The 26,681-nt window shown below is 41.3% G+C and overlaps 1 protein-coding gene across 5 annotated transcripts in view; it reads right to left on the reverse strand.

Moving 5' to 3' along the window:
- Nucleotides 1-26,681, reverse strand: part of EDRF1 (erythroid differentiation regulatory factor 1) — a 36,129-nt gene that overhangs the window by 1,722 nt on the left and 7,726 nt on the right. For 2 of the 5 annotated variants that reach the window (XM_081074221.1, XM_081074220.1), the window contains exons 7-24: nt 26,361-26,462; nt 25,966-26,087; nt 25,132-25,243; nt 22,414-22,561; nt 22,213-22,321; nt 20,726-20,837; nt 19,048-19,308; nt 16,975-17,046; nt 16,558-16,708; nt 14,829-15,017; nt 14,297-14,497; nt 12,727-12,945; nt 10,817-11,040; nt 8,702-8,860; nt 8,385-8,534; nt 6,287-6,440; nt 3,366-3,481; nt 2,372-2,523 (exon numbers count right to left, since the gene is read on the reverse strand). In XM_081074221.1, the coding sequence (XP_080930347.1) occupies nt 2,372-2,523; nt 3,366-3,481; nt 6,287-6,440; nt 8,385-8,534; nt 8,702-8,860; nt 10,817-11,040; nt 12,727-12,945; nt 14,297-14,497; nt 14,829-15,017; nt 16,558-16,708; nt 16,975-17,046; nt 19,048-19,308; nt 20,726-20,837; nt 22,213-22,321; nt 22,414-22,561; nt 25,132-25,243; nt 25,966-26,087; nt 26,361-26,462 (2,753 nt within the window). Of the gene's footprint in view, nt 1-2,371; nt 2,524-3,365; nt 3,482-6,286; nt 6,441-7,612; nt 7,740-8,384; nt 8,535-8,701; nt 8,861-10,816; nt 11,041-12,726; nt 12,946-14,296; nt 14,498-14,828; nt 15,018-16,557; nt 16,709-16,974; nt 17,047-19,047; nt 19,309-20,725; nt 20,838-22,212; nt 22,322-22,413; nt 22,562-25,131; nt 25,244-25,965; nt 26,088-26,360; nt 26,463-26,681 lie in introns of all 5 variants that reach the window. The other 3 variants (XM_081074223.1, XM_081074222.1, XR_013994977.1) reach the window with 2 other exon arrangements.

The following is a 26,681-nucleotide window of genomic DNA, read 5'->3' on the forward strand; positions in this document are numbered from 1 at the left end:
GTCCACATCTGAGCCACACGATCGCCCTGTCCCCTCAGAGGGCAAGGCCCAGTATTCTTATTTTATAGCTGTAAAAACTAAGCCCCAGAGATTAAAGCATTTGGATGGAGGTCAAAGCCTGTGTCTTCTGACTTCGAACACTATGTTCTTTCCACTTACCAATGGACCGAATCTGCCTTTGCCTCAGTGCCCCTGGGCCCAGCCTGCCAGAGAATAGGCAGCTTTCTAGAACTGCCCGTTTGCCCACGGCACGGCTCAGGCTGGAAGAACTGCTGTCTCCTCTTTTACGGCTCCACTCATTCCTCCCCAACAGCACCCCTGCCACCTGTAACTGGCCTGGACCACAGGCCCCGCTGGAACCACCGTGGGCCCCCCTCACACTACTTGAGAGACCCACTTCTCCTCTCCCCCTCTTTTATCAAGCAGATCTCCCCATCTCTTTCCCTCAACACTACTCATGGTACAGAAAAAGTGACAGTTCAAAATATGTTCACTATCTCCGGTTTGGGCCTAAGATGGCTCCACGTTCCATTTTTTTTTTTTGGGGGGGGGTGACATTCATGAAACCTCTGATAACCTTATAAGAAATTTAAACTCCTATCTAACAGAAATCAAGGCAACAGCACTTATTATAAGCAGTGTTCTAACTATGAATTCTCCATAGACTATGAGACGACATTTTAGCCAAATACCTCAAGATAACTGATGGCTGCTGCTGGGATCATACATTTTAAAACCCTTTGAACTGTTCTGATCATAATTCTGAATCTTAAATCTTCCTCTTCTAATCTCTACAATTATCTCCTCCCTCAGTGCATTCTCATCAGTTCATTGAACCAAGAACTGTACTCAGAAGGGTTCCATCATTTTATAGTGTTATCTTTTGTCCAAAGGCAACTAACTTCCATTCTACTTTCCTTTTTACTGACGTTAACAGAATATGAAATGTACACACCTGGCTGGGAACAACCCATAAACCTGAAGGACCTGTTCTCTGCACTATGGTCAAGGACTTCCCAAACCTTCTGAGCCTACTTCTATTTTTGTTGTTTTGCATTATATTAAACCCCAAAGCCATCAGAAGATGAAGGGGCCCCAATCTGCTAAAGCAGTGACTGCTGAACTACAGTACAAGAGCAAATAGATTCTTAATCCAAAAAGAGGAAACACAAGTGTTTCATGCAGGGCACCACCAATGCAGTTGTCATGAGAAGAAGTGCCCACATAATCTCAAACAGAAAACAAAAATTGTTTTAAATTGAACACATCCTAATTTTCGTACATTGTACAGCAATTCTTGAGGATTCTAAGAAAATTAAGATAGCATTTTAATTACTAAGCTCAGTTTAATCTTTTTTTGGCCAGGGGTGGGAGGGGGAGAAACATAGCCAAAACAAAACGGAAGCATGTTAGTATTTCTTTTGAAGTCTAGTTTTGATTTCCCTTTACTCCAAAAAGAAATGTTCATTAAATCATGAAGAAATAACTGGGCCAGCGCACAGGATGTCTTTATCTTCACAATCCAATTACACATGGTTTCATCAGTGAAACATGAGAGAAAGTCACTGACCTGGTAACTGATATTTTTCTGTTTTGAAACCTGTCAACGTATCAATCGGATCAACACAAGTATCACATTTAATATGTTTTTTCACTTAATAAACCTTGAAAAATTAACACCAATTAGCTAAATAGTATCATGCACGAAAACTTCAGATTAGAATTTTTTCTGGCAGAATATTAAAAACCTGAATAAACAAGTTATAGGACCCACCACTAAAATCAAAATTACCTAGGTCATATATACGACTGTTAGGATTATAAAAGCTATTATAAGACTGAACTATTTGCCTGTTACCCGTTATTCAAGCCACTGATCTGTGAAAATCGTTGAACCACTGTGTTTCTCATATATCATATATTTATATTATAAAATTAAAAAAAAATTTACCCAGTACTGTTAAACAGGAAAACCATGAGTTTTTCAACTTTGTGTAACCACACACACTGTCTCCCTAGGCTTCTTCAAAAGACACGTACCTGCTAATATGCCAAGCCCCCTGCTGTGCACGAGCAGCCGCAGAGGACTAACAATGGGCCGACGAGAGGGCAGCATGGAACAACAGTGCTCCTCCCTTGGGCCACGGAGCAAACCTTACAACCAAGAGGCATATTTCCTGTTAGGAAGCGCCATTTCTTTGTGTCTGTAAGTGCAGTCTACAGGAGACTACCTGGGGAAGATTCTGGACTACCCACATCAGACAGGAGAGAACACAACCTAGCCTTCCACAGGCTCAGTACGGATTACCTACGTGCCTTCTACAAGCAACATGCTGGGAGAGAAATTTCCACAAATAACAATTTGACTTACCTTGTTTTCTTCTTAGTTGAAGACAGCAGTTTGATGGACTGAAGGAGAAGGAATGACAACCGGGACTCAAAGATACTGAGGAGTTTGATCACCTCTTCTCGATTCAGACTAGGAGAAGAATCAGCAACTGGTGTCGTGTCATCACTCTTAGGCTGAAACAACAAAAAGTTATTTCATCACCTGAGTTCCCCAACAACTGCAGTTCATACTGAAGTGATGGAAGTGAGTTCATTAATCCAGTAAGCTTTAAACCAACAACAAACAAACAGCCAGCAAACCCAAGATCACTTTTTTTTTCAGGGACAGCCCTGCTGGTGGTGGGGTGGCTGTGATGAGGCCACCTCTTACTCCTTCCTTCTCTGAGATCATTTAAAAAAAACTAAAACACAAAATAAAAATGTCTCACATTTACAAAGAAGAAACAATCCCTGAATAAAAATCTCCCTTCCAACATCAGAGGCTGAAGTAGCAAGATGGAAAGGGGTACATTACAGGGTTTGACAAACCAGGGCCAGGAGAGGAGCAGGCTGGTGTATCATGGAGACTCAGGAAAGCTTCCAGAAGGTAGTATGAATGCTGGGATGCCCAGCAAACTAGAAAGACCTTCCCAACTGAAAAACCTCACCTGCTCTCAGCAATTTAGTAGAAATGATAAAAGAGGACACAGGCCTTTTCTTTCTCTGAAAATACACACACACATACACACTCGCAAAGCAAAACTTAACAGAGACCATATTATTCCCAGTGCCTTACTAACCAAGGTCTATGTGGTTAAAGACAAAAACTTAAAAGATATACTTACATATTAAAAAAGAGTTAATAATAATTGCAACAAAATATAATACATCACTGCTGTTTTTATGCAGAGCAGATGCACGTATGTATGTTTGTAAATACATATACATACATATACGGATTCCATATGCTCACTCGATACATTCACCATTTAGCATAAGACATATAAAAAACAAAGATAATTATTTTCTCCATTTACCTGGGCCAATTCCTCCACAAGCTCCTTTCTGATGAGCTGGAATGCATGCTTAGTTCTCACCATTATATCAAGCGCCCCAGATAGTGTTTTCAATTTTCCAACATTGCTATTCTGACCTAGAGTGTTAAGCACAAAATGATCATTCCTTTAAATATAAGTCTAGACACCCATCCAACGTCAATGTACTAATAACAATTCTGACTTTTCAAGCACTGGAAAGGTAGCCACAAGAATCCCACCAAGTCGAAATCCAGCTTTTGTTTAGTAATTATCCCTGGAGAAAAATATGAAGTCTAGACAAAGCAAGAAATACTAAGTGTTTCCCTGCCTCCCAGTGTTCTGTTGGGTGACAACACAACCCATTTGGAGCAAGAGCCAGTGGTTAAGGGGCCAGCCGGAAGGTTGCCCCACTACTTAGTGGCCACAGGAAATTGGTCATGTGTCCGAAGCACTGGTGTCAGTTGTCCTAAGTGTAAAACACCCGGATCCATTTACTGTTAAAAGCGCGAGGTCAGACCAGCTGAGCCAGGTTTCATTTCATTTTAGGACCTGAGTAAAATTTCTGCAGTGGTCAGACACCACAAAGCACCTGTGTCCTGCTCTCTGGGGGGAGGGGAGAGAGGGGGAGAGAGGGGGAGAGAGGGGGAGAGAGGGGGAGAGAGGGGGAGAGAGGGGGAGAGAGGGGGAGAGAGGGGGAGAGAGGGGGAGAGAGGGGGAGAGAGGGGGAGAGAGGGGGAGAGAGGGGGAGAGAGGGGGAGAGAGGGGGAGAGAGGGGGAGAGAGGGGGAGAGAGGGGGAGAGAGGGGGAGAGAGGGGGAGAGAGGGGGAGAGAGGGGGAGAGAGAGAGAGAGAGAGAGAGAGAGAGAGAGAGAGAGAGAGAGAGAGAGAGAGAAGTGTGTGGTGTGTGTTCCCTCTGGGAGCTTACGCTAGCTGTGTGCCAGGTGCTGTGTGGCAGGGACTTAACCTATTCAGACAGACTTGGCCTTTGCCCTCAGCTCCCAGGATGTGATTGCTCAGCCCTTGGAATATCCTGTCTGACAAGGTCTTTGTTGACCTGTGGGACCCTGAGCCTAATAATTGATTTATTGTGGGGGCTTTGGGCCCCTCGACCTCCAGAGGGGCTGGATGGAGACAAAGGTCAGCTATGTGGCAGTCAGCCCTGTCTGTTGGTGTCCCAATAAAAACTGTGGACACCAAAGCGTGGGTGAGCTTCCCTGTGGGAAATGCTCTGTGCATGTTGTCACTTATCACTGTGGGGGCATTTAGCACTGTCTGACTCTACGGGGAGAGGACTAGCAGCTTCTCAAGAAGCTTCGGGCTCAGAACTCTCCTGGACTGTGCCGCAGTGCCTCTTCCCTTGGATGATTTTCTTTCTCTGTCACAAATGTAACCACGAGTGTAACACCTTCAGTGAGCTCTGCCGAGTCCTTCCATGAACTGTCAAACCTGCGGATCATTTTTGGGACCCCCAGACTTGTAGATGGTGTGAGACATAAAGTGGTCTTGGGGACTCCCCAACTCTTCAGAGGGGAATAACTGCTGCCTTCTTTCTTTAGAGTATAAACCATAAACCACCTATTATCTTAAAAGTCAAGAGAGATCTATGATTTCACTGTAGATCTTGGCATCAGGAAGGCGAGCCGTTGATTATGTATGGAAATGCTAATTTCGAGTCCTACTGTACTAGAGAAAAAAGGACTGGGTGAAATGAGACAGAATAAATGTGCTGTACATTAGAGCATTGATTAACCTGGCTAACAAATCTACCTAACAAAACCCACCAAATATTCACATTACTTTTCTCAGGTACTTATAGTATTAAATATTTTTTAAAAAGAGAATTAATCATACATACTTAGCACCTTAGCAAATTTGTTCCCAGTATGTCTTTTTTATACAAAAGATGCCTGCTCACTTCAAGGAATTCAAACATGGCAGAAAATTCCAAGATGGAAATGAAAAAAAGACCACCCCAAAACTACCCCAGAAAGAGCTACTGTTCATCCCAGGGGACCACCCACACACCCAGCCAGGCATTATTACATATATACTGGCAAAAAGTTAACAAAAATGCTTTTAGTAAAAAGCCTTTAAAAAACTGTTCTGAATAGGTAATCCATTCTCACAACGTGTACGATTCAACTGGGTGAAAGCCCCCCAGGCCCCTCCCCAGAGGCAGCAATGTTGTCAGTTTCTCATGCATCCTCCCAGGAATACTGAACAGTCATATATATGTTAACTATTGCCTTTACTTTAGTTTTATAGAAGGAAACAACTGAAACGAAACCAAATGAATTGCAGTACTCCAAATACTGTTTGTTTCTTCTGTACAAGAGGCATTTCTCACAAGACTCCCCTGCAGAAGGGGAGCAGGCGTATGAGCGAGGTGAGACTCGGGGGGAGGAGGCCCATTGCGGGATGCAGATACCCTATTCCCTGCCGCGGAGACAATCAAGCAGCCTCAGTGCCTCCCACCCTACCCTTCCTTTCACATCCCACCCAGATACCTTGTTCAGGATCTGCCAGTTCTAGAACCACAATCCACAGCGGCCAGTATCGGCTGCACATTTAAAGGGACCCACAGGACCACGACTCCTTTACCACTGCCTCTGCATTCCTAAGTTGTTCGTGAGGATTTAAATCTTTGTCCAAATGACTTGTCATGTTTTTTTTTCTCAAATAAGGGATCACAGGCTGTATTTCAATATTTCTAGTCATTGTAGATAATCTAATCCATTTCTCTAAGTTGTAAAAAACACTTCCGAAACTGTAGAGACTTCTCCTGGTCCCCACCAAAGACACTGACGCAGGGCCAATAAGCAAACAGTATTACTTACATCTCAGACAGAGCCACCGGCCTGCCTTAGAAGGCAATCCCCCAGCAAGCAATGCGCACAAACCTAAGTGAAAAGTGAGACTTACTGGTCATCTGGAATTCTGCAAACGCTACTCTTTCTAGCTGTACTCTCAGCAGTTCACAGGGAGTGTCTTTCAGGAGCTGGAAGAACTTCACAGCTTTGCTGTAGTGAAGGTCGGCCAGCACCCGGTGCTGTTTCCTGAGATGTTCGTCACCCACCTAGGACCGGAGGTAAAGGAAACAAGTCCTGAGGCCGGGGTTCCCAGCAGGAACCTCCTCCAGTCTCGACCTGCACCACTAACTGCTTCTTAGCGCTGGCGGTGTCCTGCAAGTCTTAGCGTGTTAGCCTTTACATTCAGATCTTGAATCCATGTTCAGTTAAGCTGGCACACGGCGTGAGGCAGGAGTCCAACCCCATTCTGCATACGGGTACCCAGCCTCCCCGGCGCTATCTGCTGAAAAGACAGTGCTCCTCCACTGAACTGTCCTGGAACTCTGAAGCTTGCTTTTGCCTTGAGGGTATCAGGCAACATGGGCAGACTTGAATTTTGATTGGGGGCCTCCTACGGGGAAGGCCAGCTCAAGGTGGAAAGAAGTGCTCCCAGACTAAACTTGAACTCAAAGGATAAGGGCAACCCGAAAGTAAACCCATGCCCCAAGGGACTGCAAGATACATCTTCTTGGTACTGAGCTGAGAAAGGGAAAACAACAAAAAGAACAGAAAACATTCCTGAGGAGCTTAAGCACAAGACTCCTAGCAAAAGCAAGGCAACCTCTCTGAAGGAAGACAACTTCTACCTAGGCCTCAGATTGTTCTTAGAAAGACATGCATCTGTCTGGGCCCCAGGACTCATGTATAAATAAGACTGTTAACAGTATTTCTAACAGCCTCAAACTGAAACAACCCAGTTCACTAATCACAGACTAGATAAACAGACTGTGATATATTCATGTAATGACTACTACTAAATTGAGAAAATAAAGAGTTATATGCAGCAACCTGGAAGGATCTTGAGAACATGAAGCCAATAAAAGGCAGTAAGCCACAGAAGAATACAGACAGTATGATTAGTTCTATGAATTCACAAGCAGGTGAAATGTAAACATACCACTTAAGTGGTAAAACACAGAAAAGGTATGTATATAACGGAAAATCCAGGACAGTGTTACTCCAGGTGGGTTTGGAGGAGCCTCAACAGGGAAGGGTGAGATACGCAGAGGTTTCTTTTTGTTATCCTTTAAACTGTACACATGCGTCACATACATTTTCTATGTGCTTATGTACATATACGAGGTGTGATCAAAAGATATGGTGAATGTTTAAATAAAAACAAATGTATTACAGTAAAAGAGACATTGCCATTAATCCCCCTCAAAATACACCCCCTCACTTCGAACACAGTTCCCATCGTTCTTGCCACTTTCTGAAGCAGTTCTGGACGTCCTCTTTCTTGTCTTTACTTCAGCCTCCATCATGACAATGCTCCATGTCACACATCGCTTCTGGTAGGGCAATTTCTGTCAAATAAAAACATTACGATGTGTCCTCTTCCATCTTATTCACATGATCTCGCAATGTGTGACTTCTGGCTCTTCCCCAAAGTCAAAAGGACTATGAAAGGTAAATGTTTTGAATCAATTCAGGACACTGAGGCAGCCACGACAGCACAACTAAAGGTACTCACGAAAAGAGGACTTCCAGAACTGCTTCAGAAAGTGGCAAGAACAATGGCATAAGTGTGTTTGAAGTGAGGGGGAGGATTTTGAGGGGGAGTAATGGCAATGTGTCTTTACTGTAATACATCTTTTTTATTTAAACATTCACTGTAGTTTTTTATCACACCTCATATATGCTCTATTTCACAATAAAAAGTTTAAAAGCTGGAAGTACTTCAAAATTAACACAAAACCATTCCTATGAAGCCTAATGATATTTTTAAAGATCAAAATAATACACCTAGGCAAATATATAATTTTGCAAACTAAGTCCCAATCAATTACAGTAGAGAAAAATACACGGCATAAGCAAGAGGGGAACAATCCCAGTGTTTCTAAAGTAGTTAATAGAGCAGATGGCATTTAAGACGCATGTTGAAATGTAGGACATTACCCAGAACACTCTGAAATGGACTCGGCCTTGCAGCTGTACTTGAATGGCGGTACCTGATTCCGCAGACAACTGTGGTACATGGACGCCAGCCTGTGGTGGATGGTAGCAGCTCGATACTGGCAAAGAGGCTGCCGGGCAGACACCGAATCCACGTCGCAGTGTTTCAAGGACTTCATCATAGCCTCACTGACTTCTTTTTCAATCTATTTTTTGTTGAGTGGGAGGGAAATAAAAAAAAAGGCAAGTGTATAATCTTCCATAAGAAATTTAAAAACATTTAAATACCGCGTGTCAAGGCAAAGATGCTCAGTCACATTACGGGAATAGGTCAAGGTGCAGACTTCCTTTAAAACCCAGCAAACAGCATCACCTGCTCCTGAGCTTTTCTAGATAACGGAGCATAATCTTGCTGCAGCGTTGCCATAGTAAAGTAAGTAGTGGACAGCTCCCAGTTCACCGAGTCCCAGACAGTGGGGTGTATGTCTCGTGTTCCCAATGACCTCAGAGCTTTCAAATAGTAATCGACGGCCTGTGGGGGAGGAAAAACCCAGTTCTGACTCAGTTTAAACAAATGCCATTACCACAGTAAGATGAAACATGCTTCAGTGTCACTCAGATGTTAATTTGGTTTGAGGAGAATTTACAAAAAGACAATGTTGGGGGAAAGGAAAAGAGTAAACGAGTGAAACTATTTCCGTGAGGTAAGTTCTGTAAAGTGGACCCCCCCCCCATTTCCATCTCAGGTTTATAGCAAGCCTTAGTGCCTTCGCCTCATGCCAATGAACGAGGAGGCACGCTCTTTCTTTGTTTTTTCCCCTTTCTAAATGAACATTACAGTTTAGATAATAACTAGAAAATATAATTTGATGATTCTAAGGATGAAATTTGCCAGATTTGACTGTGAAAAGAAGCAACTCCTCCCGCTTTTGCCAACCCCATTCTGAAACACATGGTCATTATATTTAAGCAAATTGAACCACACTTAATTCCATCACCCAGCAATAACTTCCACATTTCTTGTGTGTACTTATCCACTCTTTCTTCTGTGTATATGTAAACTTCAAAAAAAGAAAAACAAAAACAAGGTCTCTTACTTTAAAATTTACCATGCCATGAACATTCTTCACCAAAGTAAATTTATAGTGTTGAAGTACAGGTTTTCCCCACTATCTGAAAGTATGGCGTTCCTATGAAATCTTTCATAAGCCGAAATGGTGTAAATCAAAGCAATTACCATTAATATGGAAAAATTCTTGTGTTCCCAGACCCAAATTCAATGCATGCGCATTTCTTTTTTTTTATTCGCCACGATCAAAACACCTAATTATGTCCAGTTTTATGCTAAGCGTTAACACCCTTTAGAAGCTCTTAAGCTTTTCTGATACTTTATGATGCATCTTGGTAACAGATACACAAAAAAATATGAAACAAAGCACAGAAGCTGAGACGCAGTTCAAAGCTGCCGCAGCCTGATACTGAGATGCTGCATGGTTCCCGGAAAGGAGCTTGCAGCTGCGACTCTGCTCACTCTGCTCAGGCATGTGCGCTGCCTCTATACTGGCTGCAAAACACATGCTGAGAGCTACTGTCGCTTTTCTTCGTAAAATGAAAAATTCTCTTCAGATTTCCTTTGCTTAGCAAAAACAGGCTCTCATGTAGGCTTTTGATAAAAGCCAAGTGACCTTTGTAAAAGCCAACTTTCAAAAAGTGGGAGATCCCTACACTCGATTAAATCCATGCTCTTGTTTTCTGCGCCCTCTCCAACACTGGAGGGCACCACTCGCCAAAAAATATTTGGTAACTTAATGTATAAATACAAGAATCTCCATTTTTAAATTCCATAAAAATTTAAATTTTGAAAATTTTCTTACATGTTAACCATTTACCTTTTTTACATGTATGAATTTTTTGTTCAAGGTCATTTGCCCTTTTTTCTGTTGGGGCAGTTTATTTTCAATGATTTTTAGCTGTCCTTTATATAGCAAGATTTTATGAACTCTGATCTGTCATGTATGCTATAAATACTTCCCCTAGATTGTGGTTTTTTTTTTCCATTTTGCTTTCTGTTGTACACTTTAAAAACTTTATTGTTATACATTTAAATGTATCCATCTTTTACTCTGTGATTTCTGCTTCCTGTGTTATGCAGGCATATTTCTTTCCCATCCCATCAAGTGGACTTCTCCTGTATTTTCTTCTGGTAGTTTCACTGCTGCTTGTCCATCTTTAACCCACTTGACGTTTACTCTGGTTAGGCCAACACAATTTCCTGCTACTCATCTGTTCCCTACCGATTCAATACGCCATTTTCAATACCACATGGTTAGTTTTCTCAGGCCAGTTTCCAAGTGTCTTAATAATTTATCTGGTTCTGTGCCTCACCCGTTCTCGTTATTTTAGTTTTGTAGTATTTTAGGGGAGCAATGGCAAAGGTAATGACAATGAGGAAGAGCGGCTGAGGGCCAGCGTGTAACAGACGCATTACCTTATTGTAGTACAAGCCTTCTTCTGGTGAAAATTCCCGTTTAAACTCGTCGCCCGCGCCACAGTGGGCCTGCGCGCAGATCCGCATGAGTCTTCCCGTGTTACACAGTAAAAGGGCGGCGTTTGTGGCATCATCAATTGACTCAAAGTTGTGAATTCCTTTTTCAAAACAAGAAAAGCTTTTCTTCCACAACTGCTGCTCTGCAGTAGACACACTTTTGCTCACTTCATTAAAAAAAAAAAAAAGGAAACAAAAAGAATTGCGTCAGTAGATATCACAGACATCAGTCTCTTGATGTGGTCGGAGGACGGCAGGACAGCATGCCTAGTGGAGAGCTAGCCCCTGGGACCCACTGCAGTGCACTGCTCTCATCCCACCCCCAAATTCATGGGGAGGCCCTAACCCTGACGGGCTGTATCTGGAAATAGGGCCTTTAAAGAAGTAATTCAGATTAAATGAGGGGGGACCCCCCAACCCAACACGTCCGACGCTCTTAGAAGAGAGGCAGACACCAGGGACACCCCCTGAAAAAAGAGCAGGCGAGGACACAGTGAGAAGGTGGACATCTGCAAGCCAAAAACAGAGCCCTCAGGGAAATCCAATTGCTGGCACCTTGGTTTTGGACTTCCCGCTTCCAGATTCTGAGAAATAAATTTGTGTTGTGTACGCCATCCAATCTGTGGTTTTATGTTACGGCAGCCGAGCAGGCTGATACAAGACTCAAACACAGCCCCCTTCCACATTAATTGGCTGACTGACAGCAAGCAAATACACACATCTGAGCAAAGCACTATTTCAGACAGGTTCAAAAGACCTAGTCCCCGAGTTGTTTTAAGAGGCACAGTCTGTTTCACCTAAATCTCCTAGGTTTCTGACTACTACTTTTCATACTCCTTCACTGACTTCCTTCTCCAGAGGCGCCTCAAACGCACAGGTTCTTGTATCTCAATAAAAAAGATACATATTTAAAAAAAAACACAAAGAATTTTTTTTTAAAAGCACAGGTTCTCCCACTAACAATGAACTCTTTGTATCCCTAATGTCAAGCATAGTTCCTAGATCAACAGGCACATAACAACTTATTCAGCCTACCTGCCATCCTCAGTTCTAGCTCAGCCCCTCTCCTTTCTCATGTCCACCTTTGTATTTTCATCCATTCTCATTGCTTCAACTATCAAACTTCTACGGATGGTTCCTAACCTATGTTTTGGAACCTCAGTAGCTCTAAGCACACATTTCTAACTGACTACTTAAATCAGACTTTTCACCCACATGTGCACAGGTATTTCAAACTCAGCATGGGCCCAGCTGAATCCATCACCTCTGCCTTAATGACAATACCACTTGCCGCCACTCTAAATATTCACTGGACTTTACATCTCTGGCTCCTTCCTAATGCTGCTGACTCAGTCTGGACAGCCCTCCCTTTCCTATACTCGTATCTACCTGCTGACATCCTGCTTACCACGAACCGATCTGCTCAAACTACATCTTCCCGAAAGCCTCTAAGAACTCCACAATGTCAATAAATGTCTCCTTTCCCCACTCTTCCACTGTACGGCATTTATATTTATAGAATTTTTCAGAGATGTATATTCACACCTGGTTTCCTGACTCAGAGGGGAACTATGTTTTAGCCATTACATATCCGGCACACCGCCTAGCACAGGCTGCTGTCCAATTCACTTCTGACTGAATCAGATGGAGGACACTAAAATGATGAATCTCAAGGGGAAAAATGTTTTGTCCTAATTTTGTTTTTTGGAAATTTAAGAATAAAGATTTTTTAGCAGAGCACCCGTTTTATGACATAACATCAAGTGCCTCAGTTCTTTGCATGAACCGTGGAAATTAACGTGATTTTTCTAATAGAATAGGCAATACAGTGAGGATGCCAAAGAGATACTCACCCACTCTCTCACTCTGTAATGCAGCAGCCTGATTCATATAAAACACACCGATTTCATTTCTGACGTTACCCATTCTCTTCAGGACTTGTACATAGTGTTCTGGGTGTTGACTTTTTAAGTTACTAAATTGCAAGATTTCATGAGCAGCCTCATAACACTTACAACTAACTGAGAGCTGACTTTCTAAGTCTGTAGACAAATCAGTTGCCCATGCAAATCCTTAAAAGAAAAAAAGAAGAAACATCAGCATGAGTCTTGTAAACCCTTCTTGCTTAGTATCTAAGTAATCTTATATTCTTGAGACAATAAAATCAATGCAACATAGTATAGACATACTAAGATTCAATCAGTACAATTAAAAATTTTAAGTTTCAAAGTAAAGATCTCTTAGTTTATTTAGAAAACTGCACTTCTTAGGACATTACTATCTGAGTAAAATAAATATTTTCCTGCCAAAAATATCAAACAATTCCCATGACTTGGATTTTACCAGGTGTGTGTTTACTGGTATCAAGACTGAAAAGTTGCCTACTAATATAGAGCAAACCACTTTTTGTTTTTAATTAATGAAGCTGGTTCTTGAAATAAACCTCTGTTTGCTACTGTTATGTATATTACAGTTTGCCGGTGTAAGTTTGACTCACTAAAGAAGCTGCTCGGTAAACTCTCAAAGACTTAAATATGCCATCTAGTGGGGACTGGAGTACACTTAGGTGCAAAGCTCAAAATTCAAGGGGAAACAAGGTAGCACTCTTGCTAATAACACTCAAATATATCACTCTCACAAAGAAGTATTTAAATGAAATTAATATGATGGGAGTGGTAAAAACACAGAGGATTTTCTCGTCATGTCTATTAAAATGAGAAACTTAGAAGGGGAAAAGGGGAAGAAATAGGACAAAAAACGAGAAATAATACACTTTCCCTAATGTACTTCTCTAGATGTTAACTGTCCAAAACTTTTTGGATGGTGGATATCAAATGATACAAACAATGTAAGAGTATAATAAGATGACTGCACGATACTTTTAGTACCTAACTTGCAGTATGCTTGTAACACTGTACCAGCCGACAGGCAGGGACTCTGCTGCTGTGGACTAACTTCTCCTACGTCCCAGTTTTAACATGTGACAACTCCAAAAAGATGGTATGTTCAGCAAGACAGCCATGACTAAGTGTAAGAAGCAATGAACCTGTTAATTTAGCATGCAGGAATCATCCACTTTCACCACCTGTTACTCCTCTGTGGAAGGAGACCGTGGTGGTTGGCTGACTACGAGGGCGGCTATCTAGAAAACCCGCCCGAGAACAAGTGCACAGAGGCAACACAATTGTCGTAGAGTTTATGTTATGGTCAGTTCCAGTCGTGTCATTAGTAATTTAAAGTATTTCAAAACCATTTTATGTACAAACACACCGGGGCATGCTCAATATTAAAAGAAAGAAATGAAACAAAACAGAGCAGTATCAAAATACTACCATTGCTGCCACTCTGCAGGACGCATTCCAGTAAGTGTACGCTGAAGTGGCTAGAACCCCGAGTGAACAAAACGCCGTGTGGCGGGCATACCTTGACAACTGGACTCCCGGTGGAGGCTGTGCAGAATCTCCTGATCTTCTTTTGTTTGATAATTAAACTCTTCAAGGTATGCTGCTCTATTGTTTGCATTCTGGGCCAGCATCAGCTGGATATCACCACAGAGAGTCAGATATTGGGAAAGAAACAGCAGCACTTCAGAGAGCATGTTGGTGCAGAGGCAGCAGTAAGTATCTGTGTGGAAAGGGCGGGAAGCGGAAATGGAGAGCCTTAAAAATTAACAAATACAGCAAATACTAAGAAAATGTGTTACCTGCTGAAAGCACTGCATCACTGTAGCTACTCTACGTTTACTGTGCCAGATAGCAAACATGGCTTCATGCATTTCAAAATGAAGACATAGTAAACTACACAGAGCAGAAAATACTAGGTAATATGCAAGAAAAAGTTGTTTTAAAATTAAACTTCACAACAGAAACAGGAGTAAAATTTCGCTGAGATTCCGATGCCTTTTCTGTTTTCCCCTCCCAATACCTATTAAAAACATTCATTGACAGCGACTTACCATGGCTCTGCAGAGCTAACTTAATGTATCGCAACGCTCGTCCATATTTCTGAAGACTCATGGCAGCATCAGACAAAACATAATAGGCCTTGGATGACTTGAGAATCAGCTGGAGTTTCATTTTATGTTGCCAAGAACCAGGGATCATTCCAGATTGACTGGAACAATTACCTTTTTGAAGGGAGCCCACTATGACATGGGGGAAAAAAGGCAGCACATTTTATTTGAATGTAAGACTCAGTGCAAAAACTCATTTCTGCTTCTCAATTGGAACACGCCAGGCGTAGGCACTATTGCTACCAGACTGGCAAAGACCATGCTTTGCTCCTTAACGCCAATGAAGCCAAACGGCAGTTTCAGCAGCCTGGCACTTGAGATTCCCGAGGCTCCTCTGCAGCTGTCACCTCAGGCCCTCTTTCAGGGTCATGGACATAACTCAACTCATGACTGATGTCTGCCTCCTTTCTCGTCTACGTGTCCCCCTGCGAAAAAGTTTACCTTCCTAAAGCACACCTTTCATCACAGTGGAACCCTATTCTAAAACATTAAAATGGCTCCTCACCACTTATTAAAATGTGTCCAAGCATCTTAGCTCACTTCCTAAGTTCCATTTTTTCAGTGTCACTTGCCATGACTCCACCCCTATGACCCATCAGCCAAAGTCAAGTTACTGCCGTTGCCGTTTTTCCTCTCTCCCGTCTTAGTGGACTGTCCCCTCTCTCAGGAGAACTCGATGCAAAGTCTAGCTCATTCCTCCCTTCTTCAGCCAACAAAGGACCACTTCTGTCCATGGACTAGCTAGGCACGACAGACAACGCCATGGAGTTAAATGGCGCCTATCCTGGAAGACCTCCTGGAGAAGAGGTGAAGACGGCTGATGACATAAACCCCAGCAAACGTGAGGTGCGGATAAGAACAAAATGCTGTGAGCACCGCGCCCCCAGCCTCCCAGCCTCCAGATTTCTCCTTTTTTTGATTAGCTACAACACATGAGACTTTAAAGTAATGAACAATCTCTCTTATGGTTTTAATTGTGCACGAATTTTTTTCCTTTACTTGTATACACATACTCTGTGATACATAACATGAAGTCCTTGCTCACAACTGTGTTCGTGTGCAAAACCGTTAACAAGTGTGATGTAACGCTGTTCCCAGGTAACACATGAGGTGACATTTCCAGCTTACTCAAGTGCCATGAGGTAAGGATAAAACACTTGTGTGGTGCTGATTTATGTGCACTGTTCTAATCACTTTACATATATTGACTCCTTTAATCCATTAACACCTCTTTAAAGTAGGCCCAATTAGGGTCTCCATTTTGAGAGAAAACAAGGCTTCAAAAAGTGGAACAACTTGCCCTGGGAAAGCCCGGATCAGAAGCTGGCAGGCTGACTCCTCTGTCTGTGCTCTTAGCCACTGGACTACTGTTTCTGAAGCAGTCATTTCTTAGGAGAACCCTGCCAGGCGGAAGGCATTAGTCCCACAGGGGGTGACAGGAAGAAGCAGGTTCCTTATGTTCTTATTAGAAATATCTACAAAGGATCAAAATGATCCTGCTCTGTTTTATACTTTGAATGAAGGGATATTTTCCCCTACTTTCCATTCACATGATATTCTTTTTCTGACTTCCTTTCAATGAACACCTTAATTGACCCAAGACTGCTGTCCACAAAGGACTAGCACGTTATTCTACTGAAAAGGGCCTCATTTGCACATCAATTCAACTTACTTTTGTCCAAAAACAAGGCCATCTGCTTCTCCAGGCCCTCAGGACCTCCCCTTGTGGATTCATCTTCATATTTTAGTGGGATTGGGGTGTTGGGGTCTGCAGCAGGAAGGTCACTTTCTTTTTTGATGCTGCTATCCACAGATTTTAAACCCTTTAAAAAAAGGAGAAAGACTTACTGTACATGTAACCGAAGGTCAACTAGAAACTTAATATGAGGCAATATCTGGGCTACTGAATTTACAGTATGAAAACACTTTACAAAACTACATTTGACCTAAAAGAGTTGGGAAAACCTAGTTTTCACTTTATGCTTAAAAGGGAAAAAGCAATCATAGAGTATCATTCAGAATAAACAACTGCTATTTGCATATCAAGTATGAATTTTACTGAAACAGTAAAGACTAAACCCAAATTTACCTCCAGAACGTAGCTGAGCACAAGTCGACAGCGTTCTTCTGTGTCATGGCAAACTGGAAATGCACAACTGGGCTTCAGAAACAAACATTTAAAATTATTAATATGCTACCAATATGACAAACTCCATAGTTCTCAACTCCCAGGAATAACTAAAAACTCTATAAATCGCTAATTTCAAAGTTTGCTTGTGTATTCAGCTTAGTGTAGTTTTAATTACAGATTCAAATGATATAAGCATCATCAAAAAAATCTGGCTTAACAAAAATATCTTCCAGCATATATGTCGCTTTAAGTACTTAAAAGTTTTTAAATAATTCTATTATGACAAAAAACTGAATGTGAGTAGCAATGTTTTAGATAAATGTACACCTAATCTCGGTCAGCTCAACTTCTAATTAGCACTGACAGTAACACAGTTAATAATGTCATCAGTTTAGCAATCAGTTAACAAGTGTCACCAATCGTCTCATTAATTAGGAGCAAAACCACTAACAACCTCCTTGTAGTAAGTGATGTGATGTGTAATGGCCTCCGTGAGGCATCTCATGTGGGTGAATGCTCCGAGGCTGGAATCATTGCTCAGACTCTACAGAGAGAAGCCCCGATGTTCAGTCATCTGGCCAAGGACAGTCAGTGAGTGCTGAGGCTGTAGCTCGGGAGCCATGCGCACTCCATGTTTCAAACCGGGCACTGAGCAGGCAAAGCTAACTGGAGACTCGTCTGTATGAATACTGTGACTGCATTTTTTGAGTGCTTCGCATATTCATACAAATTGTTGTCTCTATAAAAAACTGTAAACTAACCTATCACTACATCTTTAATTACTATCTAATTGCCTCATAAACCCAGGGTCTTGTGTTAAAATACACTTTCCTAAATACGTGTCACTTTTGCAGTCAATAATTTTGTTTATAATCAGAAAATTATTTTTTTACTCCACCGTGGGGTTCAAGCCTGCCGAAAGTGCCCTGAAAATCAGATGGATAGTAAATACTCTTTCCTATAGTCATTTTGTCAAATATTTACTAGCACCCATTATGTGTTCGAGACACGGGAGGTACAAAGTGTTCGTACCTTCAGCGAGCTTACATTCCAATGAAGAGGCAACAAACACAACGTCAGGTACAGATTATCCCCTCCCAGAAGGAGATAAACATAGAGCACGCTTTGGCCAGCGTCGTCAGGGACGGTCTCCTGGAGACCTTCAGTCAAGGCTTACAAAAAGGCAGCTATAAAAAGTCTGGGGAAAGGTTAAGCTCCGAGCACAGCAATAGCAGATGCGAAGGACCTCAGCTGGGCCCCATCTTGGTGAGTTTGAGAGACAGAAAAAAAGCAGTGAGGGGGTATGTGTGAGGGGAAAGTGAAGGGACAGAAGGGCAGAAAGACAGGCAAGGTTTCACGGTGACAGAGAGAAGTCCTCTCACAACCTATCTGGATATAAAGTTTCTTGTCCAAAAGTTAAACTCTGAGCTTAAATTAAGAGATTATCTGTAAATATGACTATTTCAGTTCAAGGAACAGCCAGAACTCTTTTTAGGCAGACCTGGATCTGATCACAGGATGGCAGGACTGGAAAGTAATTATAATTTGGAAAACGCAAACATAGTTAGACTGTCTGGAAAAAGACTGATGGTACAACAGTCAACACAACCCACACCAACAGAAACCCTTCACTAGGTCAGAGAAACGTCCAATCTAGATGACGTGGCCCCAGTCACAGACAAAGTACTGTCGTATAGCACAGAGATAAAGCACCAGATCTTTCCATATATGAATCAACAAGCCACCCATGTCTACTCTGATTGGTCACCGGAAAGGAAAATCAATCACCCACATAATCATTAATACACTGATGTGTCTGTCACAGGTTTGCATGTGGGTCAGTTATTCTGGCACAATTATAAAATTATGAATTTAGAATTATGAATTTAGAATTCATAAAGCTAATGATTAGACTCTGGAGCATGAAGGGTTTATTGAGTAACGCCATCTTTTGAGAGGCTAACTGTATTCAAGTAACAACTGTTTGTTTTTCCACTGATACCACTTTAATACAAATTTTACCATGCTTACTCTGATTTGATGAATGGATTTGTATTTTTCTGGAACTGATAATTCTCCAACAGACTTGATTATAGCTACTGCTTTGTTATCATCTGGAGGATCAGAACTGGTGCTATAGGATCCATTTTCATCGCTGTCCGGCATCTCCTCCTCCTCTTCACTATAACTTTCATCAGAATTCTCATTTAAAGGAGATTCTGGACTTTCTTCTTTTTTAGGTTCATCCAATTGGAAAAGTTCTGAAAGCATGTAATTGGCTGAAGCAATAATCTTATAAAAAGAAAGGGAAATACGTATAAGTGACTGTCATCAAAACCAAGCACTCTAAAGTGGAATACATTTATTTTTCAACTATACTAATTTTAGGAGGTCTGCAAACAAGGTGGTTTCCACCAGAGACTGTAATACACACAGAAATGTTCCTAAGTCAGTTACCGACACTCTGAACGTGCTCTGTAACATCCTCATGGGTTGATATGTTTCTTACCCTGAAATTATTCCATACCCAGCCCTCTCTCTTAAAAACCAGTGGCTACCGTATTTCCCTGGAGACAGAAGTTTTCATGTATAGAGTGTCACGACTACAGTATTAGTAAGATACCACTCTCTAACAACCGAGAAACCAGAATTTCTCTTTACAAGTTATAAATAAAAAAAGTTTACCTTTACTAGGCAACTAGTATTTACTATACAATTCATGGTTCCAGGGGAGAAAACCCCCACTGGCTTAATGAGGGAAAAGTTTATCCTGCTACCTCGTAAAATGGGCATGTATGTATTACCATTTATTTCACTCTGTTATTAAGTAATTCTCATTTGTAGACACATAATAGTTGTAACACCATCTTCTAACTTTCACATCAACTATTCCACGAAACACCACCACCACAATCAGGATTAGATATTTAAGTCAGAAACTGTTTTGCCATTGTTCTTCAATAGGTTTTCTCTTGGCTTGGTCTCTAGGATAAGCTTTATCTCTAAACTGGATGTGTGGCTACAATAAAAATTAACCTGGATCTTCAAAAAAATTATATACTACATACCTTCTCTGATTTAAATAGGCCACACTAGCCTTACACCAAAAATGCAATTGTCAAATTCAGACAACTGAGCGTAGGGTGGTGTCAAACTTTGGGCCTGTGACTGAGAGATTATCTTAAGAGGTGTATTATGTACTGAAGGATGGAATGTGAACGTATTATACCAACAGCAATAACAAGATCCATTTGTGTAAATAGATCTTAAGATAGTGTAAAATGGTTTCCACCTCCAGGTAGTGATACAACAAAGGGAAAAAAAGCAATGTGCAGGAGTTCTAAATTTATAAGGCAGTGTATTCAAGAAAAATGGAACATGAGCCAGACACGAATTTTAACTATAGTAGTGGCCACATTAAAAATGTGGTGAAATTAATTTTAATATTATATTTGATTCAACAAACACACAATATTATCATTTCAATATGTAAAGTGTACAATCTTCCAATTCAGTGTGCACTGTATACTTAAAACACATCTTAACTCAGATTAAGTACATTTTAAGCGCTCAACAGCCCCTGTAGAATTCACTGCCATACTAGACGGGTATTCACAGACTGTGAATCAGGTGGCTTTAATGTCTAGACAACACTTCTCTGTCACAGTGCTAGAACTGTTTTGAGAGAGCGTGGAAGCGTTAATCTTACTTGAGGATGTCTGCTTTTGTCCAACAATTTAACACAATTTAGAAGCAATGTCCTAATAGTCCCGTAGTATTTCTTGTTTTGATTCTTCTTCATCATCATGTTGCAAGCAACCCTGAAAACAAAACGTGTACATCAATTTTACTCCCCAGTCACCATTCTCTACAAGACGCAAGTCTAGGCATGTCCTTCTTCCCTGTAAGAAAAAACTAAATATTGTATTTTACACCCCCCAGTTAAACAACTAACTATTGCATTTTACACCGCCCAGTTAAACAACTCAATATTGTATTTTACACCCCCCAGTTAAACAATTCAATATTGTATTTTACACCCCCGTTAAACAACTAAATATTGTATTTTACACCCCCCAGTTAAACTATTGTATTTTACACCCCCCAGTTAAACAACTGAATATTGTAGTTTACACACCCCCCAGTTAAACAACTCAATATTGTATTTTACACCCCCCAGTTAAACAACTATTATATTTTACACCCCCAGTTAAACTCAATATTGTATTTTACACCCCCCAGTTAAACAACTAAATATTGTATTCTACACCCCCAGTTAAACAACTATTGTATTTTACACCCCCCCAGTTAACTCAATATTGTATTTTACACCCCCCAGTTAAACAACTATTGTATTTTACACTCCCCAGTTAAACAACTCAATATTGTATTTTACACCCCCCAGTTAAACAACTAAATATTGTATTTTATACCCCCCCAGTTAAACAACTGTTGTATTTTACACCCTCCCAGTTAAACAACTATTGTATTTTACACCCTCCCAGTTAAACAACTATTGTATTTTATACCCCCCGTTAAACAACTATTTTATTTTACAATCCCCCAGATAAACAACTCAATATTGTATTTTATACCCCCCAGGTAAACAACTAAATATTGTGTTTTGCACCCCCCCGTTCATTTTGGCACAGTCCGTGCGTGTGTACACACATACATTGTGGGGACAGAACCCCAAAAAGCAGTTTCCAGGCTCTCGGCCTCACATAGAAACGTGCTGGCTCAGGTAGTAAATGGCCATCAGCTGTGATTGGATGGCCATCAGCTGTGGCTAGTTGGCTGTCAGCTGTAACCAGTGAGCCATTGGCCACTAATATAACTGCCATGTCTACGCTAGCAAAAGAGAAAAAAAAAGGAATGGGGGCTAGCAAGAGCGGATTGCAGAGAGGCGGATGCCGCCGGTGAGAATATAGTGATATGACTCCCCTACTTATGGCTCTGTGGGTGTTCCTTTTTGGCCTCACCATGTCCTGCGTTCTTATGTGGGGAGCGGGAGCTGAGACCCCACCAGACGCCCCGCACGACATACATGTACACACATACAAACACGTACAATTTGTTTTTTAAATTATGATAACCTAACGGTACTTAAAAGCCTTGACCTGGACAGTATGGATGAACACTTTAAAATGTTACAGCAGGCTACTACTTCTTCATTTTGCTTCTTAAAGCACTCACTTATATAAGAGAATAGCCACTGGCATCGTGAATGGGTTTTGGTATTTGTCTTCAGTTTCTTCACAAAGAGTGGTGAGATCGTAGAGCTTCACTATATCACTGCCACTTGCTGGAAAAAAAACAACAAACAAACCCAAAAGCAAATAAACATCATTTTCCAGCAGTCACTCAAATGTACGACTAATTCAAGAATGAGCTCACCTTTAAATAGCCAATAAGTATGTCCTTCTTTGGTACAATTAGACTTCAGAAAGGATAAAATATTCTGTGCAATGTCTTTTATGACTTTAGTAGAGAAATTAGAGTTTTCCAAATTGGGAATCTCTTCTGTCTTTATCATTTCATACTTCTGTAAAACACAGATAGAAGGCAGTTTAAGAGAAAACCTAGGCAGCAACACTTTTCTTATTAAAAAGCAAGCAAATTAATACAAACTCTGCAATTAGAGATCTATGCAGCATGAATAAGTTTTAACCAATGGTTCTCGACCTTTCTACGGCTCCAACATTCCAAAAGAATCTGACCCGACCCCCCCCCAGCAATGCTGCTGATTCACCACAGGAGAAACTCTCAAGGTAGAATCATCACTAAAGTATGAACCATAAATTCAGACATGATCTCATTTCTGTTCTCACATGGCACAAATCACATGGCACACTTTCTTCTACCCCAATGGTTTTCAACCAGGAAGATGGTAAATGAAGGTAGACCTCACCCAGAAGGCTTTTCTCTCAATACTAGAATCACCTGGAAGTTTCTCAAGGACACACCACTCTTTCCCTTGAGCTACGGGCTCGATTCCTTTACAGAAATGGAGCATGGGGTGGGGGCAGCAATGAGAGTCAAGACGCATGGATACCACTATTTTAAAAAAGTGCCTCCATACTTTTTTCTAACTTGTCTTCTGTTCACACTTCCCTAAATGCATCTTACTACATTTTCTAAAGTAGTCTAAAACTAGAAACTCTAAATCAATTGGGAAATAAGCCCAAACAGGGTCTCCTAAGGTTGATTTTCATCCTTCTTGGTTCCTCTAAAGCCCCAAGTCATCATTTCATTCCCTAAAATACTGCACTCTGGTTTTGATACTGCACCATTCTGGCTCTCCATCCTTCTGTATGAAAGTCCTCTCCCTTGGACCTGTATAGGGAAGGGCTCCAATGTTTAATTTTAACACATTCCCTTGGTGATGAACTCCATGGTGTGACGCCTCAGTTTATTTCTCTAGCCCCATCTTCTCTCATGTCTGCAACTTCAAAATGCTCACTAGGCATTTTAATGTTTTCCTCAAACTGAACACACGATGAAGACAAGTATATTACCTTCGCTGGCTAAACCAACTCAATGTCCCCATCTCAGGCCATGATTCTAGTCCCAGAATCCCTAAGCCCTGGAATTCCCTTTGACTCTCCCCACTACCCCATTCATGGCCTCTCATCAAATGCTGCCATTTAGGGTGATGGGGGACAGTTCTCAACCAAAAGTGCAAATCAGAATCATCTACAAAGCTCCCATCTATCCTGAAATGTGGGGGCCCCAAGCAAGTGTATTTTTTAAGAGCTCACAAGTGACTCTGACGCACACGGCTGGTTAAGAATCACTAGGCTGGAGTACAATGATTAAAAGCATGGCCTCAGCCAGACATAGGTTCAAATACTGGCACCACCACTCACTAGCAATGTGGCCCTACGCCACTCACTTGAGCGCCCTTATCCTCAAGTTTCCCTCTCCATCAAAGGAAATAGTACATGAGCAGCCTAAGCTGATATGAGCATCAATAAGGTAACGCAAGTAAGGCACTTAGCAGAGTGCTTGGAACAAAACAAGCACTCAGTAAACGCCCGCCATTGTTACCGCTGTCTATTTCCAGTGCTTCCTCTACAGCATGAGCACATTACACTACTTGCAAAGGCTGTGCGATGCCTAATCCGTCTTCTTGTCTCCATGTCTTCCCTGTCTGTCCTCAGGCTATCTCCAGGTTAATATTCCAACACAACGAAGTTCACATCCCACATGCAAAGCCTTCACTGGTTCCAGATTACCAATTGAATCAAGTCCAAACTCCTTAGCTCGGCATTCAAGGCTCCGTATTATTTGTCTGCGACTTTTCCAATCTTTTTACTATTCTGCTACGTGGATCTTGCAGGATCCTGTGTTCCCTAACTGGATTTATTATCAATCCCATCATTACTTACACCCCCGTCTTTTAAAATCCATCTCTTAAGTTTTGGGATACTATCTATCATTCAAGATCTAGTTAAGATGCCACTTCTTCCAGGAAGTCTTTCTTTCAGATCCAAACAGAAGTGATCTCACCCACCTATGACCATCAGACTTGTGTGTGCATTCTACAGTTCTAACACTTAATCCACCGTCTCCTATTTTCCCTTTGCACATTGTTATTTCCCATTAGATTATATATTTCTCAGTATGACCAAACTTTAGTCTTTGTTTTCCCCAACCTTTATAATGGGGACAAAGTCCCTTATAAATAGAACATGGTCAACAACAACTTACTATATAAGCTACCTACATTATGCAATGATTACAGTGGCCTTTCCCTAAAACTTCACATTTACTGATTAGATATTTGTGTACTAACAAAATACCTCCACTGTACAGATGCTTTCAAATAATTACTATGGGTGCCTGGAATTTAGACTTCTATGGCCTCAAATGTAGGGCAAATGGGCAAATGTTTATGCCCTTCCCATAATTACCTGTAAAATTATACCCCTGTAAAATCTAGAATTCCATCACCAACTCAAATGTGAAAACACTTGGATTTCAGTTTATTCACAGCTATCTTCCTTGCCCAAAATACACTTTAGTATTTAAGGACCTTAAAAGATTTGGTGAGATACTCTCTGCACCGATTTGCACTTGAGAGATTATTAGAAAAGTCACACTGCCTCTTACCTGTACAATTCCATTTACATGAAAACACATCACAAGCTCTGGGACATTGCATATCAAGTTGTCCAACCAATAGTCAATTCCAGTTAGCACATTGATTGGTTTGTTGTTATCCCTAAAAATACACATTTCTAGTGTTATTTGATTGAATTAAGCTGAGACTTATTAATGTAAGTCACAATGAGTCATCTGCACTTCCTTCCCCCATGTAACTACTCTAACCTGGGTCCCTAGATGGAACAGGCCGTAGTGCTTTCTCTGCTGAGAGAGCACATGGGGCCCGCATGCTGTGTTAGGTTTAACATCTTTTCATAAGCTCTGTTTGGATTTCTAACTGGTATCCACAAGAGTTTTCAGTAAGACTAAAGGAAGTATGGTAGCAGATGACTGTGAGCCTACTGTGTGCTCCTCATATGACCTGAGGGGAAAGCCTGACCACCATGCACCACAACGGCCAGCCAGAATTCACACTGGCTAACAGGAACAAATACACCTGGAGCATTAAGAAACAATGCTCACAGTTAGTTAACAGGAAGCTGGTCAAACTACCTCCTTAACTAATTAAACAAATTCTACTATATTTTCACATGCTGTAGATTCAGACATAAGACTAGGCTGATACAACAGCTCTCTGACTTCACTCATCAACGACTAGAATGAAAACCCAGCTATAGGGCTTTCAGCATTTGCTGATAATAGCTCCTTCCTTATTGTGGCCATTTCAATTGCGGGGGGAAGAAGAGAGGTGAAAACAACCTAGAAAAAGGTGATGATGCCCAAATAGATAAGTGAAAGCAGATGGAACACTGATTCTAAAGGAAGATAAGTTTGGCTTACCTGAGACGTAAGCTGACTGCTGGGTATCTGCCTCCTCCAAATATTGGCATGTTGGAGCCAACTAACATATGTATATCTTCAAATGTCCATAAAATATTCCGAACAAAATCGTTTTTAAGACCCTTTGATTTAAAATAAAATAGGAAATATTATTATATAAGAAACAGGAGATTCCTAATTTGCCCCCATGATCCACAGAAAAGACTAGAAAACAGAAAAGACAAAGGAGACAAAGTAAAATAAACTGACAGAACTATAAGATCACAGAGATGTTTAGAAAGCGATTTTCAGGATCAAGTAGATTTTTTTCCCTATGAATTCCCATTTTGACTAGTTTGTAAATAACGAAGTGGATTGGGATTGGGTGTCCCAAACGGACACCATGGAAAGCATACCTGACTGTTCTCCCCGTCACTGAATAGAGTAGTCAAATTTTGTTCTTTGGGTGCGGAGGCCACATGCCCCACTATGTATGAGGGTTCAAGAGGGTCACTTCCCTGTGAAAAGTGCAAGGATAAGGAGTGACTCTGCTGCCAGAATTTCTAAAAAATGGCCTACTACTTAAGAGTATATCAGCTACACATTCAAAACAGACACTTCAAATCTACCTTTGTGAATTAGGGCTAAGACATACCGTTAACTCTCATCACTGGTGGCTTACTTCAGCTCTTAACTATCAGAGCTACTAAAATAAGTTAGTCACATTTAGATTCTTA

This window comes from Rhinolophus hipposideros (genome assembly GCF_964194185.1).
Source record: "Rhinolophus hipposideros genome assembly, chromosome: 15".
Taxonomy (NCBI): domain Eukaryota; kingdom Metazoa; phylum Chordata; class Mammalia; order Chiroptera; family Rhinolophidae; genus Rhinolophus; species Rhinolophus hipposideros.